We start from the raw sequence: 16,163 nt of genomic DNA, 5'->3' as shown, positions 1-16,163 counted from the left end.
ACACTGGCAAATGCTGTGATTTAAAATCTGAAAATATATAAAGTTATTGTCATTTTAGTCACTGTAATTCTGACTTCAGGATGAGTGATGTACATTAAGGATCCAGGCAAGTGGAGGTCAACGCCACTCTGCTTGTATGGACAGTGGCTCCCTCATGTGGCCACAATGGGGAATAGCAAATCTAAAATCCCAAGACTTGCCTACAAGAAGGCAGAGAAGAGTAAAGAGCAGCTGCAGTGAAGGAGGGGATGTACTGGAAAGTTGATCATCACAACAAATACTGCTCTTGACATGACAGTGGCAGAAATCCTATACAAGTAAAGTATCTTATTCATGTAAAATACCAAAAGTTCAACTTGGACTGACAGAATAACACAAAACTTGCAGTCAAGTCTTAGAAACTGTAAACATAATGAAAACTCTACACTTGTCATTTAAAATAAACTACACAACATGGTAAGCATTATGGGCATTTCACAAAACATGCTTTTCTTCAAGTAAATATCTGATAGAGTTTGAGGTTGAGTCAGTGTATTTATCGGGCCCCTCCACCGTCAATCACTCGACTACTTTCCCAGCCAATTATCTGTGGGGCCCCAGCTGCTTCAGACTTTATCTGCGAACTGTTTACGAATGTCCTATCACACACATTCTGCCGTGCCTGCGGAGGAACATGAAATGTTTCTGTAGGACCACCAGTGTTCAAAGCTACTGCAAGTCTTTTCAAGCTGGCTACACTTCTCTTCTCCTGTCTGGAAACACCTCTGCAGGTAGGACGTGCAGATTTTAAAACGGGGTATTCTGTTAAACCCATGTTTTTCACAGGGGATGTAGTGATTTCTGATAAAGGTGTGGCCAAGTTTGTAACAAAAAAGTTGAATATGTGTTTGGTTTAGGCAGGTTTCTGCAGGTTCAAGCCTGAATTCTTCTAGATGATATGTATGGATAGGTTTAAAACAATAATTTCTTTCTTAAACTTGTATCTACTATTTCAAATGTGTGGCATTTTATATTGAAACTCCTAAAATTTCTCAGGATAAACAAATATTGCTTGAGCGTGCTCTCTCTGGAATTTAGTAGCCCGCAAACTGGATGATTTGCAAAACGATTTCTCTATTGTTAATCTCTCTCATTCCTTCAGAATAGCTCACCAACCAGCCCATGTAAAGGATGATAGGAGACAAGCTGTTATTGCCCATAGTGCTGGTGTCTGTGCTGAGTTTACTGACACTACAGACATCGTATGGACAGCATCTGACAGAGGAGTCCTGCACTGTTCAGATCCTTGTCCCTGGACTCAAAGGCATGCCGTTCTACATATTCTCTTACACCATTCATCATAGATAGAAACCAAAAAATAGAATTTGTCTTCATATTTTTGTCTTATTTTTTCTGCCTTGTTGTGCAAAAGGAGAACCAGGGGAGAAAGGACTAAAAGGAGCACCGGGGCGCCCGGGAAGAGTCGGTCCTCCTGGAGAGATGGGTATAGAATATCTAGGTTTCTCAATGCAAACATTAGCCATGCACCCAGACTTGTACATCTTGCTAAGCTGTAACAAAAAAAAAAAAGGAGCTGGGGTAAAGTTCACATTGCTCAGGCTGATAATTTGCTGTTACATCACTGCCAGGCCATGCAGAGATGGCCAAGTGTTTACATTTGGGTGAGAGGTTGGCGGAAAAATGATCTGAAGAATCCACGGCTGTGGACAAGTGTTTACTGAAGACCTTAATGAGGAGTGGAGGGTGGAGATTACACAGACACTGCATCCTAATAATATACTTACTCACTGGGAGTAATTTCCAGTATTTTCATCAGCTATAATTTGTGGAGAAATATTGTCTAACACCATGCATACTCTTTTCAGGTCAAACTGGGCTTAAAGGTCAGAAAGGCATAATGGGACGTTATGGAAAAGTGGGTCAGAGTGGAATGAAAGGTAATCGGAAAATGCAGAAATGTGCTTGCACTTGTTTGGCAATGAGGTCCGTATTGTTTGTGCTTTATGGATAATGCCATTTCATGTCTCAGGGGTAAAGGGAGACATGGGGGATCCAGGTCCAAGGGGCCCTAATGGAGACCCAGGTGAGATATTACAGCCCTAAGGCTAACTATGGTAGCACTGAAACAGAGCAACATGGCTTCAAAGTTTTTAGACTGTCCAGACAAATGTGTCATAGGTAGAAAAGTGGTAATGTGCTCATTAAATAGGTATTCGTAGGTCATAGGTATTCGACCTATGACCCCAAACATGCAGTAAAATTGTTTCTGTGCTTGGCATTCAAAGGGCAGATTACATTCTGTTATTCGGTTGGTCAAACTGATTATTGCCTTATTAGACAGACACATTTGGTGAAATTTGAGATGAATGTGTGGTAATCCTCCACATTTTTGTCTTATCAGGTGTTTCCTGTGAGTGCACACCCATGAGGAAGATGATCGGAGAGATGGACATTCTCGTGGCGCAGCTTTCGTCTGAACTGAAATTCATTAAGAATGGTATGATCTTAGCATTTCTTGTTTGCATCCCTGTCAGTTCTTGTCTATTGTTTCACCTGTTATCCTCATAGAACTGCAAATGCTGGGCATGTCAATGTGAAATTTATAGAAATACAAGTGCTCATTTTTCAGCACTGCCCTCCCCCGCAGCTGTTGCTGGCATAAAAGAGACAGACAGTAAGGTCTATCTGTTGGTGAAGGAGGAGAAGCGCTACTCGGATGCTGAGGCCTACTGTCAGACGAGGGGAGGGCACCTGGCCATGCCCAAGGATGAGGGAGCCAACGCAGCCATCGCAGGGTACATAACGGAAGCGGGCCTGAACAGAGTCTACATTGGGATTAACGACCTGCAACATGAGGGTGTTTTCACCTACGTGGATCTCTCGCCCATGACCACTTTCAGCAAATGGAGGAAGGGGGAGCCCAACAACGCCTATGATGATGAGGACTGTGCTGAGATGGTGGCCTCTGGGGAATGGACTGATGTGGCCTGCCACCCCACCATGTATTTTGTTTGTGAATTTGACAAGGACAGTGTCTGAGTTCAGTCTGCCTATAGAGTGGGTAAATATGATGGGTTTGTGCTTCTATCTGTAAATAAGGTGACAAAATGACAAGCAAGTTGTGCAAACTGGTATATTTTCTACTTTCTTTTTACTTCTCCTCATAAGCCCATGAGCTATTTATTTTCTTAACTCACCAAACAGAGTTCTTGTTCTTTTGTGATACTTACTTTAGGTACACAGTTAATCTCATACTCTGTGATTCATTAGTGTTTCAAACAGCATGCCAGGCAATGCATTGTGTTTCTATGTTATGCAAACTATCCACGAAGCAACATTTGTAACAGGGCTATCAACAAATGAGACAAATAAGAAAATGTAGAGGGCTGTAGATTGTGCATAAAATATGAAATGAAAGAAAGATTTGGTTTCCAGTTGTTTGCTTTAATCAGAGAAATGGGATACGATAAGCATTTCATATCCATGTTCACATGATAAGTTATGTGGCGGTTGTTGTAAAATAAAACTCACTGATGATTTAAAAGATAAAGAATTAGTCTGTGCATTGTTTTTCTGCCCTGGAGCAAACTACACTTATCTGGTGCAGCAGCTGAACCATGTCCTGCAGTGTACAGCAGTCTCCATCTAGTGGATGGAAATGGTACTGCAATGTAACAAACACAATCACCCTGGGATGTAAAGTTAGTGACATTTACATTGAGGATGGCTCAGTTGCATAGAAGGATTATGGGACAGTGGGCCCCTGGGCAAAGAGATGCCAAGGGCCCCATCACCTCTCCTGCACTGCAGCAAAACACACAGACTTTGTGGTGGTTTTGTCTCTGTAGTCAAGTTTGTGTCTTCTTGTGGTTGTTTGGGTATCTTTTAGGGTTGGGGGGGGCGTTGATACAGCATAGTATCGCGATATTTTGTGTAGCAATATTGTATCGATACACAGACACTAAGTATTGATCTTTAATTATATACATTATTCACTAACAAAGACCACACCCATAAGATAAAGATTTCTAATGGCTTATTGCATATGATGGATTATGGGTTCGGAGGAAAGCGTGAAGGGATGAGGATCTAGGGATTAGAGAATAAAAGGATGAGGATGTAGGGATGAAGGAGGGCCAGATGGATGAAAGGTTCGGGATGACAGGATAAGGATCAAAGGATGAAGAGTGAGGAATGAAGGGATGAGGGTTGTTCCCGAACCTAGTTATAAAACTACATTTAATTTTTGCAAGTACACTCTTTAATACAACATTTGGCATTTGAGTCAGATGAACAGTCTGAAAACTTCTCTTATGACGTAAAACTGATGTTGACAAAGTTTTCTTTTGGGGAATTAATTTGCAGTTGGAAAAAAGGTAAGAAATTGTTATTATTTTTTATATATATTATCGCAATACTCAGTATAGCGCAATATTACAACCGTATCGTGACCTAAGTGTGATGATAATATTGTATAGTGGGTCCTCTGGCGATTTCCACCCCTAGTATCTTTTAGGTAATTTTGTGTCTTGGATTTTTTCGCATCTTTTGTAGTCATTTTGTGTCTCGCTGCAGTTCCTTTGCATCTCTTTGTGGTCTTTTTAGTCATTTTGTGGCATCTTGTGTCTGTTTGTAGTTGTTTGGGTCTTCTTTTTTAATCTAATTTTGTGTCTTATTGTGGTGATTTAGTGTCTATTTTAGTAAATTTTGTGTCTTTTTGGGTTGTTTTACATCTTTTGCAGTTCCTTTGCATCTCTTTGTGGTCTTGTTGTGTCTCTCTGTGGTCATTTTGAGTCCCTTTCCAGCCAGTACGTGTTAATTTCAGTGACATTTTGCAAGTGAAGGCTGGGGGGCACCCTGACATTTTTGGACCCCTGGGCCTGTGCCCGGTTGGCCGTTCAGTAACACATCCATGGTCAGTTTATTCAAGCATCCCAGTAAGCCATGATGCAACAGTGTGGCAACATGGACAATAACAGGACCCTGAAACTGAAAAAAATCATCCGTCAATAATTTGATTTTGTACATGTGCTTTTCCTGCTGTTAGATGTATTGTGTATAACGGCCTGTGCCCCTGTTTAAAGATGTCAACACATACTGTAGCAATCTATGCTAAAAAAATAACCTGTCTGTTATTTTTTAAGGGATATTTATTTAGACTGATTGATGGAGATTTTTCTATATCAACATTTCTTTTGCTGAAGTCCATCTTAAGCAATGGATTAAATGATGACATGGACTACACACATTATACTGAGTTAAATTAGTTCTGTCAGTTTGCAGTGACATGTGTATTATTTGAAAAAATAATGTATCCTCAAAACACAAGAGAGTTTATAATAATAATAAATTAATTACTCTTGGTAACAATGTGACAGCACAATATTGGCTGAATGACAAAAACAAGACATTACATACCTCAGGTTAATATGGCATTTTTATCTTTGAAAATCCTCTACGGTTTAGTCGTGTGATTAATAGAAGTTGTCTTACAGCCCTGCTTGCTATTGTTTTTAAGGTTGGGCATCCCAGCTGAGATGATATCCTATTGAGTCCCTCTAAGAAGAAGAAAATTTGAATATGCATGATGCAGTTCTCCTAATAAAGCACAGTTCGAGTCCCTTAAGAGATGAATAATTAATGCTGAGATGAATTATGCATTTAATTGACCACGAGTTGTCTGGCATAAACCAATTAGGTGCCATTGTTGGTGCAATCTCTGGTTACCTTTGTGGTAAACAATTTGGGCAGCTCTGTCTGACAGTCGACCGGCACTGGTGAAGAAATGGCCTGTAAATGGTAGATATGGCTACAGTGCATGGAAACGAGGACACACACCCTGCATCTGATGTTTTATCCACTTCTATATCCAACATAGGAATAAATCGTTCAAAATTAAGCAGCTAGACTTTTGACCGAAACAAAACCATCCTCACACATCACAGCTATTTTGGCTTCCCTGCACTGGCTTCCAGTCTCTTTCAGAAACCATTTTAAAGTTCTTTTAATCACATACAAGGCTCTCAACGATCTGGCACCAGAGTATATAACTGAGCCTCTCATACTGTGCCATCCAAGTCTGGGTCTTCAAACTGTTCCAGAGTCCAAATCAAAGACAAAGAGTGATCGAGCATTTTCAGTTCCTGCTCCTTGGCTCTGGAACAGCCTCCCACTGAGTATCAGATCAACTGACTGACTGAAGTTTGATACTTGACTCTATAAACCATTTTGTGTCTTTTTATAGTCATTTTGTGTCTCTGTAATTATTTTGTGTCTCTTTATTGTTGCTTTGCCCTTTCTTTGTTGTTATTTTGTCATAACTTTGCAGTTCCTTCACATCTCTGTGGTCTGTTTGTGTCTCTTATGGTCATTTTTGTCTCCTTGCGATTACTGTGTGTCCTTTTGTAGTTTGTGACTCTTTCAGGTTAACTTTTGTACTCAGTGGTACTTGTGTGCTACTTTGTTGTCATTTTGTGTCTCCTTGTGGTTTTGTTGTGTTTCTTTGTAGTTGTTTTGTGTGTCTATGGTTGTTTTGCCTGTTCTTTTTGTTATTTTGTGTTTCTTTGAGGTAATTTTGGTACTTTTTTGGGCATTGTCACTTTGTAGCCATAGTGTGTCTCCTTGCGGTTGTTTTGTGTCTTTTTGTAGTCATTTGGTTCTTTTAAAGGTAATTTTGTGTGACTTTGAGGTAATCTTGTGTCTTTTTTGGTTGTTTTGTGTTACATTGGATTCATATTTGGTTTCTTTGTAGTTATTTTGTGTCTCTTTGTGGCTGTTTTGCCCTTTTTTATTTGTAATTTTGTCATTACTTTACAGTTCCTTCACATCTGTGTGGTCTTTTTGCATCTCTTTGTGGTCAGTAAGCCTACTTACATTTGTGTCACTTTGAGGTAATTTTGTGTCTTTTTTATTTGTGTCTCTTTGTAGTCATTTTTGACTCCTTGTGGTTGTTTTGTGTCCTTTTGTAGTCATTTGTGTTTCCTTGTGGTTGTTTTGTGTCCTTTTGTAGTCGTTTGTGTCTCTCTTGGGTAATTTTGTGTACTCGTTGGTCTTTGTGTGCTACTTTGTTGTAATTTTGAGTCTCTTTGTGGTTGTGTTGTGTCTCTTTGTAGTCGTTTTTTGTCACTTTGTAGTCATTTTGTGTCTCTGTGGTTGTTTTGCCTGTTTTTGTTGTTATTATTTTGTGTTTCTTTGAGGTACTATTGGTACTTTTTTGGTCATTGTTTGTCACTCTATACCCACTTTGTGTCTCCTTGTGGTTGTTTTCTGGCTTTTTGTAGTGTTTTGGTTCTTTTTAAAGTAATTTTGTGTCTTTTTTGGTTGTTTTGTGTCACTTTGTAGTCATTTTGTGTTTCTTTGTAGTTGTTCGGTGTCTCTTCATTGTTGCTTTGCCCTTTCTGTGTTGTTATCTCGTCAAAACTTTGCAGTTCCTTCACATCTCTGTCGTCTGTTTGTGTCACTTTGTGGTCATTCCAAGTGACATTTTGCAAGTGATGGCCAGGGGCCTCCCTGACATCTTGGGCCCCTGGGCCTGTGCCTGATATGTCAATTCACTAATCTATCCATGCCTATCTTTACAGACCATCTAACTATAAGTTTCACATGTACAGTACCTGTTGCTGGGTTCTGAGTCATTTACATGATTTATTAGTGTCTTCCAGCTATTGTGCGATTACAACCAAGAAGAAAAAAGAAAATAAGAAAAAAAAGACCATGTAATAGCCTACCTCTATGTGTGTTTGGTCAATAAATAAATAAATACATAAATAAATAAAATTACAAGAATAATACTGTATCATTTTGAAGTACTAAAACCCAAACCAATTTCACACAAAAATTGAAAAAAAAAAAAATACATAAAAATAAAATAACATGTCTAATATAGGGTAGATGTGATCTAACAACCCGTTGCCAAACAACGGATTAATTTTCCTTAGTGGTTGCCTTGGAAACGCTGAAGTTTTGGAAGTTACCGTTTCATACAAACGGAAACTAGCAAACAGCCGCAGCACAGCCGGGGGGATAGGTTTCTTAATGCTACACCTCTCAAGTGGAAGAATTGGTTTCCATATCAGATGCTATCTCCAGTTACGTCTCCGGAGGCTGCGGACACCTGCCACTGACACATTTTGACACCCAGCGCCATTACTGTTTGTTTGTTTGTTTTTCTGTTAGCTAACGTTCAGTCAGTATGCCGGGCACAGCAGGGAGAGGTGATTTGCCACCGACCAAGGCAATAACTGTCTACAGGAACGGAGACGCTTTCTTTCCCGGAAGAAAAATAGTGGTAAATTTGCGGCATTTGACGACCTTTGACCATCTGTTGACCTTCCTGACCAGACTGATCGAGGCTCCTTTCGGCGCCGTCAGAAGGCTGTACACTCCCAGAGAGGGCCACAGGGTTCAGCACCTGGACGACCTGAAGCACGGGAGTGTGTATGTTGCAGCCGGAAATGAGCAGTTCAAAAGGCTGGAGTAGGTACCAGTGCTGTAGGGTGTGTGTGAGTGTGTGTAGGAGGGTGTGTGGGTCATAGCAGGGAGGTCAGGTCACTGTAACCGAGGACGAGCTCCATCCTGGGTCATGAGAAGGTGCATTTATTTAAGCTAATGTTAGCTACATGGTCAGCAGGTGGGTTGTCTGTAATGTTTGATGGATATTTAGCTGGGTTTGTACTGCACAGTCCTTAAAATATGTCTTCATCACATTCTCAAGGGTTTCAATAGTTTACATTTACATATACATGTCTTAAATAAAGTCTAAATTTTGATTTGTAGTCTACTATTGAGGTGTAGTGTGCTGGTATACTTGTAGTCCTGTTAGCATGATGTCTAGAGCACTTTATATTTGATTCTCACCTGTAAAAGCAGTATTTTATATTAACTGGTATTATCAGGTCTAGAGATGTCTTCCATCTATCATCGTGGGCGGACTATGAGACAATGGGTAACCTGGGCAGAAATATGAACAGGGCTCCTCCACCTTTCCTAGACAGAAGCAAGACGCACAGACTTTGTGCTGGTTTTGTGTCTCTTTTTTGTGTCTTGTGGTTGTATTGTGTCTATTTGCAGTCATTTTGTGGACTTTCTGGTTGTTTTGTATCTTTTTGTAATCGTTTTGTGTCTCTTTGTAGTTATTTTGTGTCTCCTTGTCATAGTTTTGTGTCCATTTGTAGTTGTTTGTGTCTCTTTGTAGTTATATTGTGTCTCTTTTTGGTTGTTTTGTGTTTTTTTCTTTATCTGTGTCTCTTTGTAGTTATTTTGTGTCTCTTTGTCATAGTTTTGTGTCTTATGTAGCTGTTTGCATCCCTTTGAGGTAATTTTGTATACTATTTGGTTGTTAAGTGATGCTTTGTTGTCATTTTGTGTCTCAGTAGTTGCTTTGTCCATTTTTGTTGTCATTTTGTGTCTCAGAGATAATTTTGGGTACTTTGTGGTCATTGTCTGTCAGTCTGTAGCCAGTTTATGTCTTCTTGTGGTTATTTTGTGTGCTTTTTTTTGTAATTGTTTATTTTAAGGTAATTTTGTGTGTCTTTGAGGTCATTTTTTGTCTTTTTTTGGTCATTTTGTGAGTCTTTGTAGTTATGTTTGTCTCTTTCTCATTGCCTTGCCCTTTTTGTTGTTATTTGTCATAACTTTACAATTCCTTCACATCTCCTTGTGGTCATTTTGAGTCTGTTCCTGATCGACAGACCTACTTGTTAATTTGAGTGACATTTTGCAAGTGATGGCCAGGTGGCTTCCTGATACTTTGGGTACCTGGGCCTGTGCACATTAGGCCCATTCAGTAATCCATCCATACCTATCTTTATAGACCATCTAACTGTAGGTTTCACATGTACAGTAACTGAGTCATTTACATGATTTTTTTATGTCTTCCAGCTATTGTGCGATAACAAACAAGAAGCCACAAACTAAGAAAAGAGAACAGGTAATACCACTTTGTGTGTTTCTTCAGATATACTTGATATGATTTAACAAAGTCTAACCTACATTTTCAGGTGCTTTATTACTTGTGACTATAATATGATATGGAGCCTTAGGAGGCTGCAGGTGGCTGAGGCCGAACATAACAATCCTGCTATCACTAGAGCTACACACAAAGTTGATCACTTGTCAACTATTAAATCAATCACCAACTAATTTGAAAACTGATTAATTGGTCTGAATATTTTTCTTTTAACCCTTTTAGATCACATCCCCAGTCAGATCTTAAAACGCTGTTTCATGAGGACTTTAAATGTGAATATTTTCTGGTTTCTTTACTCCTCTCTGACAATAAACCAAATACTTTTGAGTTGTGGACACATTTAAGACATTTAAGGACATCATCTTGGGCTTTGAGAAACACTAATCAACATTTTTCACCATTTTCTGACATTTTATAGACCAAACAACCAATCCATTATTCCATCTACAAACAGTGAAAATAATTGTTAGTTGCAGCCCCTAATTATCACATAACATCAGAGCTGGAGTCATACACTTAAAAATGCCTCCTTTCTTATTTTCCACCAGGTCATGTTCATTTTCTAACCCTTAGTTTTGACATTTTCAGATCCGACCTGTTGTTCACAGCAGAATACTAGTTTCTGCTCGCTGGAAGAGAACTGTGGATGAGTCCTGCACAATAAAGTGAGTGTTTATTTTAAGATACAAAGTCATCCTGAATGTAAAAAGGTTCATGTTTTTTTCCAGTTTACTTTTCAGCAATTAAATAATTGTTTGTATCATTCGTTTTCGTTGTGTTTCATAGTGTCTTGACCAATGGAGAAATCTTGGTTCCCCCAGCTCGAATACGCATCCCAAAGCATACTCTCAGAAGCTGGGAAAATGTTTTAGCCATGGTGACAGAGAAAGTGCGACTGCGCACTGGTGCTGTGTTCAGGTGATGTCCGACACCAGCACACTATGAACCCTTATAGTTTAGAATGTACCAGCGAGGGCAAGCAAAGGCATGTTCTTCATCGTGTTTTTTGATGAAATCAAACCAGTCAACCCATTTTTTAATCAAAAATGGTGTACATTGCAAGAATTTTAAGTTAACTAGTCACAATACTGAATCCTGTTTCTCTGCAGAATGTCAGCTTCTGTAATATAGATTGAGGGAAATATGATTAGTGGAGGCTTTCCAGTCCGTTTAAATGCAGCAACATTCAGCAGAGCAGAAGAATTTTTCTAATTAATTAGTGATTTAGACCATGTCAAGTTGTGATGGGCCCACAGGAGTTAATCCAAAACTGCTTGTTAGGCAAACACAGCTTTGATGAATTTTTAAAAAATGCGCTTACATTAAGTTTAACCACTCCAACAATATTTAAAACATCTGTGTCTCTTTTATTATCCAAAAACACTGATTGTTTAAGAATAATTGAAACAATCACAAAACATCACTCCCATTTGTATGATCTCTCTGTTTGTGTGCCCAGGCTTTGCACGTTAGATGGACGTCCTCTCTCCGGCCCCAGTGAACTGGAGAACAACCAGTACTACGTTGCAGTTGGTGCAGACAAGTTTAAAGATCTCCCATATGATCGCTGCAGGCCCTACAGGGATTTAATTAGGGAAAACAACATCATCAAAGGGTATGACACCTGTGATTTCAAGTAAGTTGTTATATTCTAAATAAACACTGGATTCTATTCTGATGTGAAAGTGAAAGAGAAAATGTGTCAATTTTGGTTTCCCCTTATATGCCCTGCAGCCAAGACATCCTGCCTGCTATTAGAAAGACAAGACATCCAAAGGATGCGGTGAGTACTATCGCTTCAGAGTTGGCTGCAGTTTGCCATCTGGTTGTTCACTTTCTTGCGACATGCTCAATTGTTGTTATTTTTTTTTTTTCTCAGATTCCCTCTGGTTTATTGCCGTAACACCTTGGTACTATCACAGTCGAGAAGCGTGTCTTTGCACACACAGCATTTCAATTAACATTTCCCACGTGTGAGACTTGTTGTGGGGGTGCAATTCGTTATGAAACAGCGCTATCATCAATCACTGTCTGCGGGAGGCATTGAGTTACCTTTGCTTTCCACTTTGATGGGTAATCCCCACAGAGAAAGGCTGGCCCACTTGATCAAGTGCAGTGAGCCTCATAGACAGATCATATGCACCAGGGGGACTTCACCGACTGAAAACAAAAAAAAAAAAAAAGAAATCTCTTATTCAAACCAGAACCGGAACAATTTGTATTGTGATTAAGTAGACAGTGAAGTGCTTTGAATCCATATGAGGATTGCACTGCTGTGGGCCTGAGATGAACACCAAATCACACGGTGAAGATGAGAACATGCCCACTCAGCAAGTTGAGGTGGAGATGGGGGGGCCCCTGTGAGAGATGTGTCTGACATCTGATTTTTCTAACCATGAAAGATGACAATGCTGTGGCAGATGCCAATTTTTTTCAGATGGAGAAAAATGCCCCGTGCCTTATCTGTGGTGGACCGCCATTATATTCAGAAATATGATGAATATTTATTAGTAATATATTAGAATATGTTAAGATTTCTTCATCTTATTCAAATGTGTCCAATCATAAAATAATATATGGAGACCACACTGCTCTGTTATCAAACTTTGCTTAACTGAAACTCAGTCTTTAGGTTGGAATATCTGAATCAACACTGCTCAGATCATAGCATGTGCCATTCAACTTAAGACCATGAGGTGGAGACAGAGACAGAGCCATGGCTTTGTTTTGCATCCACCAGCTCATTGTAGTATTAGTCATTCAATGGACATGATGCTGCCGCATTTTACGCCCTCTGCCTCCACGTCTGAACCCTCATGAATTTGTAAACATGATTTGACCAGTTAATAAGGACCTTTCAGAGAGGAAAGAAACATGTGACAAAAATTGCCCACTCTGTCTTGATCTGTCACCTGTTTAGCTTACTGATTACACATACATTTATAGGGTCATGTCCGTCATTAATTTCAGTTTGACCTCACAAAACAACAGCAGTCTGGTTTGAAATGCCTGTAAAAAGATCCTTTAAACATGCCCACTGAGGCTGTGTAAAATGTAACCTTGCTCTCGCAACCTCCCCCTGTATGGGATCACTGTCTGTCCTGTCCTGTCTACACCAGGCTGCGGAGTGTTTCTGCGTCGCTGACTGGGACATCTGGTCTGGAGCAACCACTGAAGTCTAAACTGACGGCTCTGCAGAGTGTAATATTGAATCTCTCCAGCACACCATGTTCCCATCGGGAGCGAGCATATATGCTGAGTTAGGTGTTCGCAGACATGATGAGGTAGAAACTTTTGAGGTAGACGTCGCATAAAGAAAAGATTAATAGGGGGGAGAGAGGAATGCAAAGGGAAAGAGAGAATAATGATGTGCATCAAAGCAAAGTACTTTTGTATGATAGTGATAATAATGAGCGGTGCAATTGTGCTTCACATGTACTTCACACGGAGCATCCTGTGAAAACAGCCCAGAAAGGCTGACTAAACCTTTAATAGCTGCACTCCCTGACATCAGCGATTACTTGCTGCCGCTCTCCATTTCTCTGCTGTTTCTGGATGATGTCATTGGTGAGGGGAAGTAGCAATGCCCCGTGGAAAACTATACCTCCTGGCTGCTGCCAGCATGTCTGCTCGCTGAGGACCCGGCCCAGGGAGTGGCTCCGACTGATACCACAGCCAGCGTGGCTGGAGGCTGCTTGGTCCAATTGGTTGGGACCCCCGTTTTCCCCTGGCTATCATATCACAGTGTCCTCTTGTTGACTCCTGTTCTCTGCCACTTGAGAGGGCCACAGATTATTTGCTGCTTGGTCCCCCTGAGCCCCCTTCACACTAACTCCAGCGCTCTCTCTCTCCTGGTCTCTCTTTCTCTGGGGCCTCCTGATACACACAGTTGTCTGCTCCCACAGGACATGGTACTGTAGATATGTAATGCAGAACGAGAGGAGAGATGACCTCAGCTTTTCCACAGCCGTGTTTCCAGTTGCGCTGCTACTTGTACTGTACTCTCCTGGCTCTGCGGCGCCCCTCGTCCTCTGCTTTCCGCTCCCAGAGTGAGACCGTCTTGATTTAACTTTGTTGATTTAAATAAGATCTATTTACATATCACCACCAGGCTGTAAACACAGAAAACAAGCTGTTCAATTTTTGATTGCCCAGATGTATTTGGATTTTGAACTTTTCGGTGACGTTTCCTCACATCACTCACAGACGAATTAATGTTACAGAAATTAGCAGCTTACCACTGCGACAGCGCCACCGCTCCCCCCGTCTTTGATCTGGTGCGGTTGTGTGGACACTGCAGCGATAAGAGTGTGAACTCTGTTTCAACTCTCCTTTCGCTGAATATACCAGGCAAACTTCACTCTTCTTTTGTTGTTTTATTTTTCTCCCTCGGCCCACCAACGGCTGTAGAAATTCAAAAGAATATCAACAGACTTTGCCTCTGCATTAAAGAAAGCAAACAAGTGAAGAAACAACACTGCCGTTCCCCAGAGGCCATGTTAGTGAGCTTGCAAACACCATTGCCAGAAGTGTATTCTGGTGGAGGCCTGAGATCACTACACTATCCCCGGAGCCAGCCCAGGGATCCAGCCAGGCAGCTGCAGTAAAGAGCACTGTAGCTGAAAAGAAACATTAAGTCTGCTCTATCCCGCTCTCTGTGTCTGTGTCTCTCATTCTCTGTGAGGGAGACATACCTCACCTTGCTACCTACAGAGGGGATGAGGAGCCTGTGAGGAGAAAATTGCCTTTTGTGGAAGCATTAATTCAGATGTGTACCCTGCTGTCTGAACATCACTCTGAACTCTCCCCACTGCTCTGTCTCTCTTTTTCTCTCACTTTCCTCCCTCGCTCCTTCACTCTCCCACCATGCAACTAAGTCCCAAGCCTCCCTTTTTTTCTCTCTCCCTCTCCATCAATAACCTTCTGCTGTCTACTGCTGAAGAATAAGTTATTCCCTGCGACTCCCTCCCTTTCCCTTTAAGCTTGTTTGGATTTTCATTGTTTGATCTGGCTTGATAAATAAGACAAATGCAGTTAGAAATTCATGGCTGCCCCATTTCATCAATAAATGATTAGTTTGCCACGCTCCCTAGTGATTGATAGGTTGTGCACGGGATGTATTGGAACCAGATGAATTCAATACAGTAGGAGTCACGGGGGAGCTACAAAGCATATCAGCTCATGAAAAATTGAGGCCAATGGAAAATGTAAAAAAGCGTTGAAAAGAGGGGAGAAACAAGTTTTGCCCCGATGCGTTTTGTCTTTTTTCTTCTTCTTCTTCCTCTTTACAAAACAACAGCAAAAAGTCGATGATGAATCACAGAGAAATCTGAGGAAATACGCCTTAATCTGTGCCCCTGTTTTCTCCTCTCTTTTGTCTCTTCATGTAGTTTGCTCACACAGGCTTTAGAGAGGACCTTGAGCACACAGCCAGGGGCCAGATGAAGAAACAAGCCAAACCGGAGAGAACCAAACAACAGAGGCAGGTGTCCAGAAACCCAGTTCTCTTCTCGACAGGGGGTAAGCAGAGCAATTCTATAGAAATATCTTTCTCCATGTCTCTCTCTCTCTCCAGCCCCCCTGTCCTCAGAGCATTTTTTTTTCTCCCTCCAACACCTCCTTTCTCACCAATAATAAGAATCCTGTTTGCTTATATGTATATGTGTTACTGTACAGTACTCCTTTGCATATGTAGGGTTACATTTGGGCACACATGTAGGCATATATACTGTTATACATTCTTCTGTGTGTATGTGAGGAGATATGTGTGTGTTGGGGACATAAAAAAAACATTTGGCAGGTGAAGGAGCTTCCTTTGGATTCTCAGCCTGTTCTTTTTAAGTCCAAACAGAAGCCAGCTCCCTGCTCTTTTGAAAGAAACACCAGTCTTTTTCTGTGAATATTAAACAGAACAAGACTTCAAACACCGTCGAGGGGGCTTAAATCATAGATGAATTCAATCAGGCCATTTTGTTGAATATGTATCCAGAAAGCCTTGTTAACTATGTGGGGGGAAAACAAAATGCTCTAATTTTCTGCCGATGCGGGGATCAAAATGGTAATAAGTTATTAATTGCAAATACCGCTGACGAAAGAATCATAAAAGTGACAAAATACTCCTTTAAATTGATGGGCTTGAGCATTGTGGCAGTTGCGCTGTTTGAGAGCGATACTGTGTTTATCATTAATACACAGT

The 16,163-nt window shown here is 40.7% G+C and overlaps 2 protein-coding genes across 4 annotated transcripts in view; both read left to right on the top strand.

Moving 5' to 3' along the window:
• Positions 1-611: 611 nt before the first annotated feature.
• Positions 612-3,421, top strand: colec11 (collectin sub-family member 11). Of its 3 annotated transcripts, none has more exons than XM_033642309.2 (7): positions 612-770; positions 1,142-1,303; positions 1,412-1,483; positions 1,866-1,937; positions 2,030-2,083; positions 2,402-2,497; positions 2,648-3,421. In XM_033642309.2, exons 2-7 carry the CDS (start codon positions 1,171-1,173, stop codon positions 3,037-3,039), a joined length of 819 nt encoding a protein of 272 aa, XP_033498200.2. In that variant the 5' UTR covers positions 612-770; positions 1,142-1,170; the 3' UTR covers positions 3,040-3,421. The 3 variants fall into 3 exon arrangements, with proteins under 3 accessions (XP_033498200.2, XP_033498198.2, XP_033498199.2); XM_033642307.2 differs by having other exon boundaries at positions 2,630-3,421; XM_033642308.2 differs by having other exon boundaries at positions 632-770; positions 1,147-1,303; positions 2,630-3,421.
• Positions 3,422-7,992: 4,571 nt separating this feature from the next.
• dcdc2c (doublecortin domain containing 2C) overlaps positions 7,993-16,163 on the top strand; it is a 41,544-nt gene continuing 33,373 nt past the window's right edge. Inside the window, exons 1-7 of the mRNA XM_033643468.2 lie at positions 7,993-8,475; positions 9,880-9,928; positions 10,556-10,632; positions 10,754-10,885; positions 11,427-11,603; positions 11,702-11,750; positions 15,358-15,487. Coding sequence (XP_033499359.1) covers positions 8,192-8,475; positions 9,880-9,928; positions 10,556-10,632; positions 10,754-10,885; positions 11,427-11,603; positions 11,702-11,750; positions 15,358-15,487 — 898 coding nt within the window. The 5' untranslated portion in view covers positions 7,993-8,191. The remainder of the gene's footprint in view (positions 8,476-9,879; positions 9,929-10,555; positions 10,633-10,753; positions 10,886-11,426; positions 11,604-11,701; positions 11,751-15,357; positions 15,488-16,163) is intronic.

This window comes from Epinephelus lanceolatus, chromosome 15 (genome assembly GCF_041903045.1).
Source record: "Epinephelus lanceolatus isolate andai-2023 chromosome 15, ASM4190304v1, whole genome shotgun sequence".
Classification (NCBI taxonomy): domain Eukaryota; kingdom Metazoa; phylum Chordata; class Actinopteri; order Perciformes; family Serranidae; genus Epinephelus; species Epinephelus lanceolatus.
This window is presented reverse-complemented; position numbering and strand designations above follow the sequence as displayed.

Bases quoted from the DNA above. Each gene is read 5' to 3' on its own strand.
- colec11 (XM_033642307.2), top strand. From the start codon at position 1,171: ATGATAGGAGACAAGCTGTTATTGCCCATAGTGCTGGTGTCTGTGCTG. The intron at 2,084-2,401 runs GTGAGATATTAC...TTGTCTTATCAG, and splicing joins GGGCCCTAATGGAGACCCAG to GTGTTTCCTGTGAGTGCACA. The intron at 2,498-2,629 runs GTATGATCTTAG...CTCATTTTTCAG, and splicing joins ACTGAAATTCATTAAGAATG to CACTGCCCTCCCCCGCAGCT.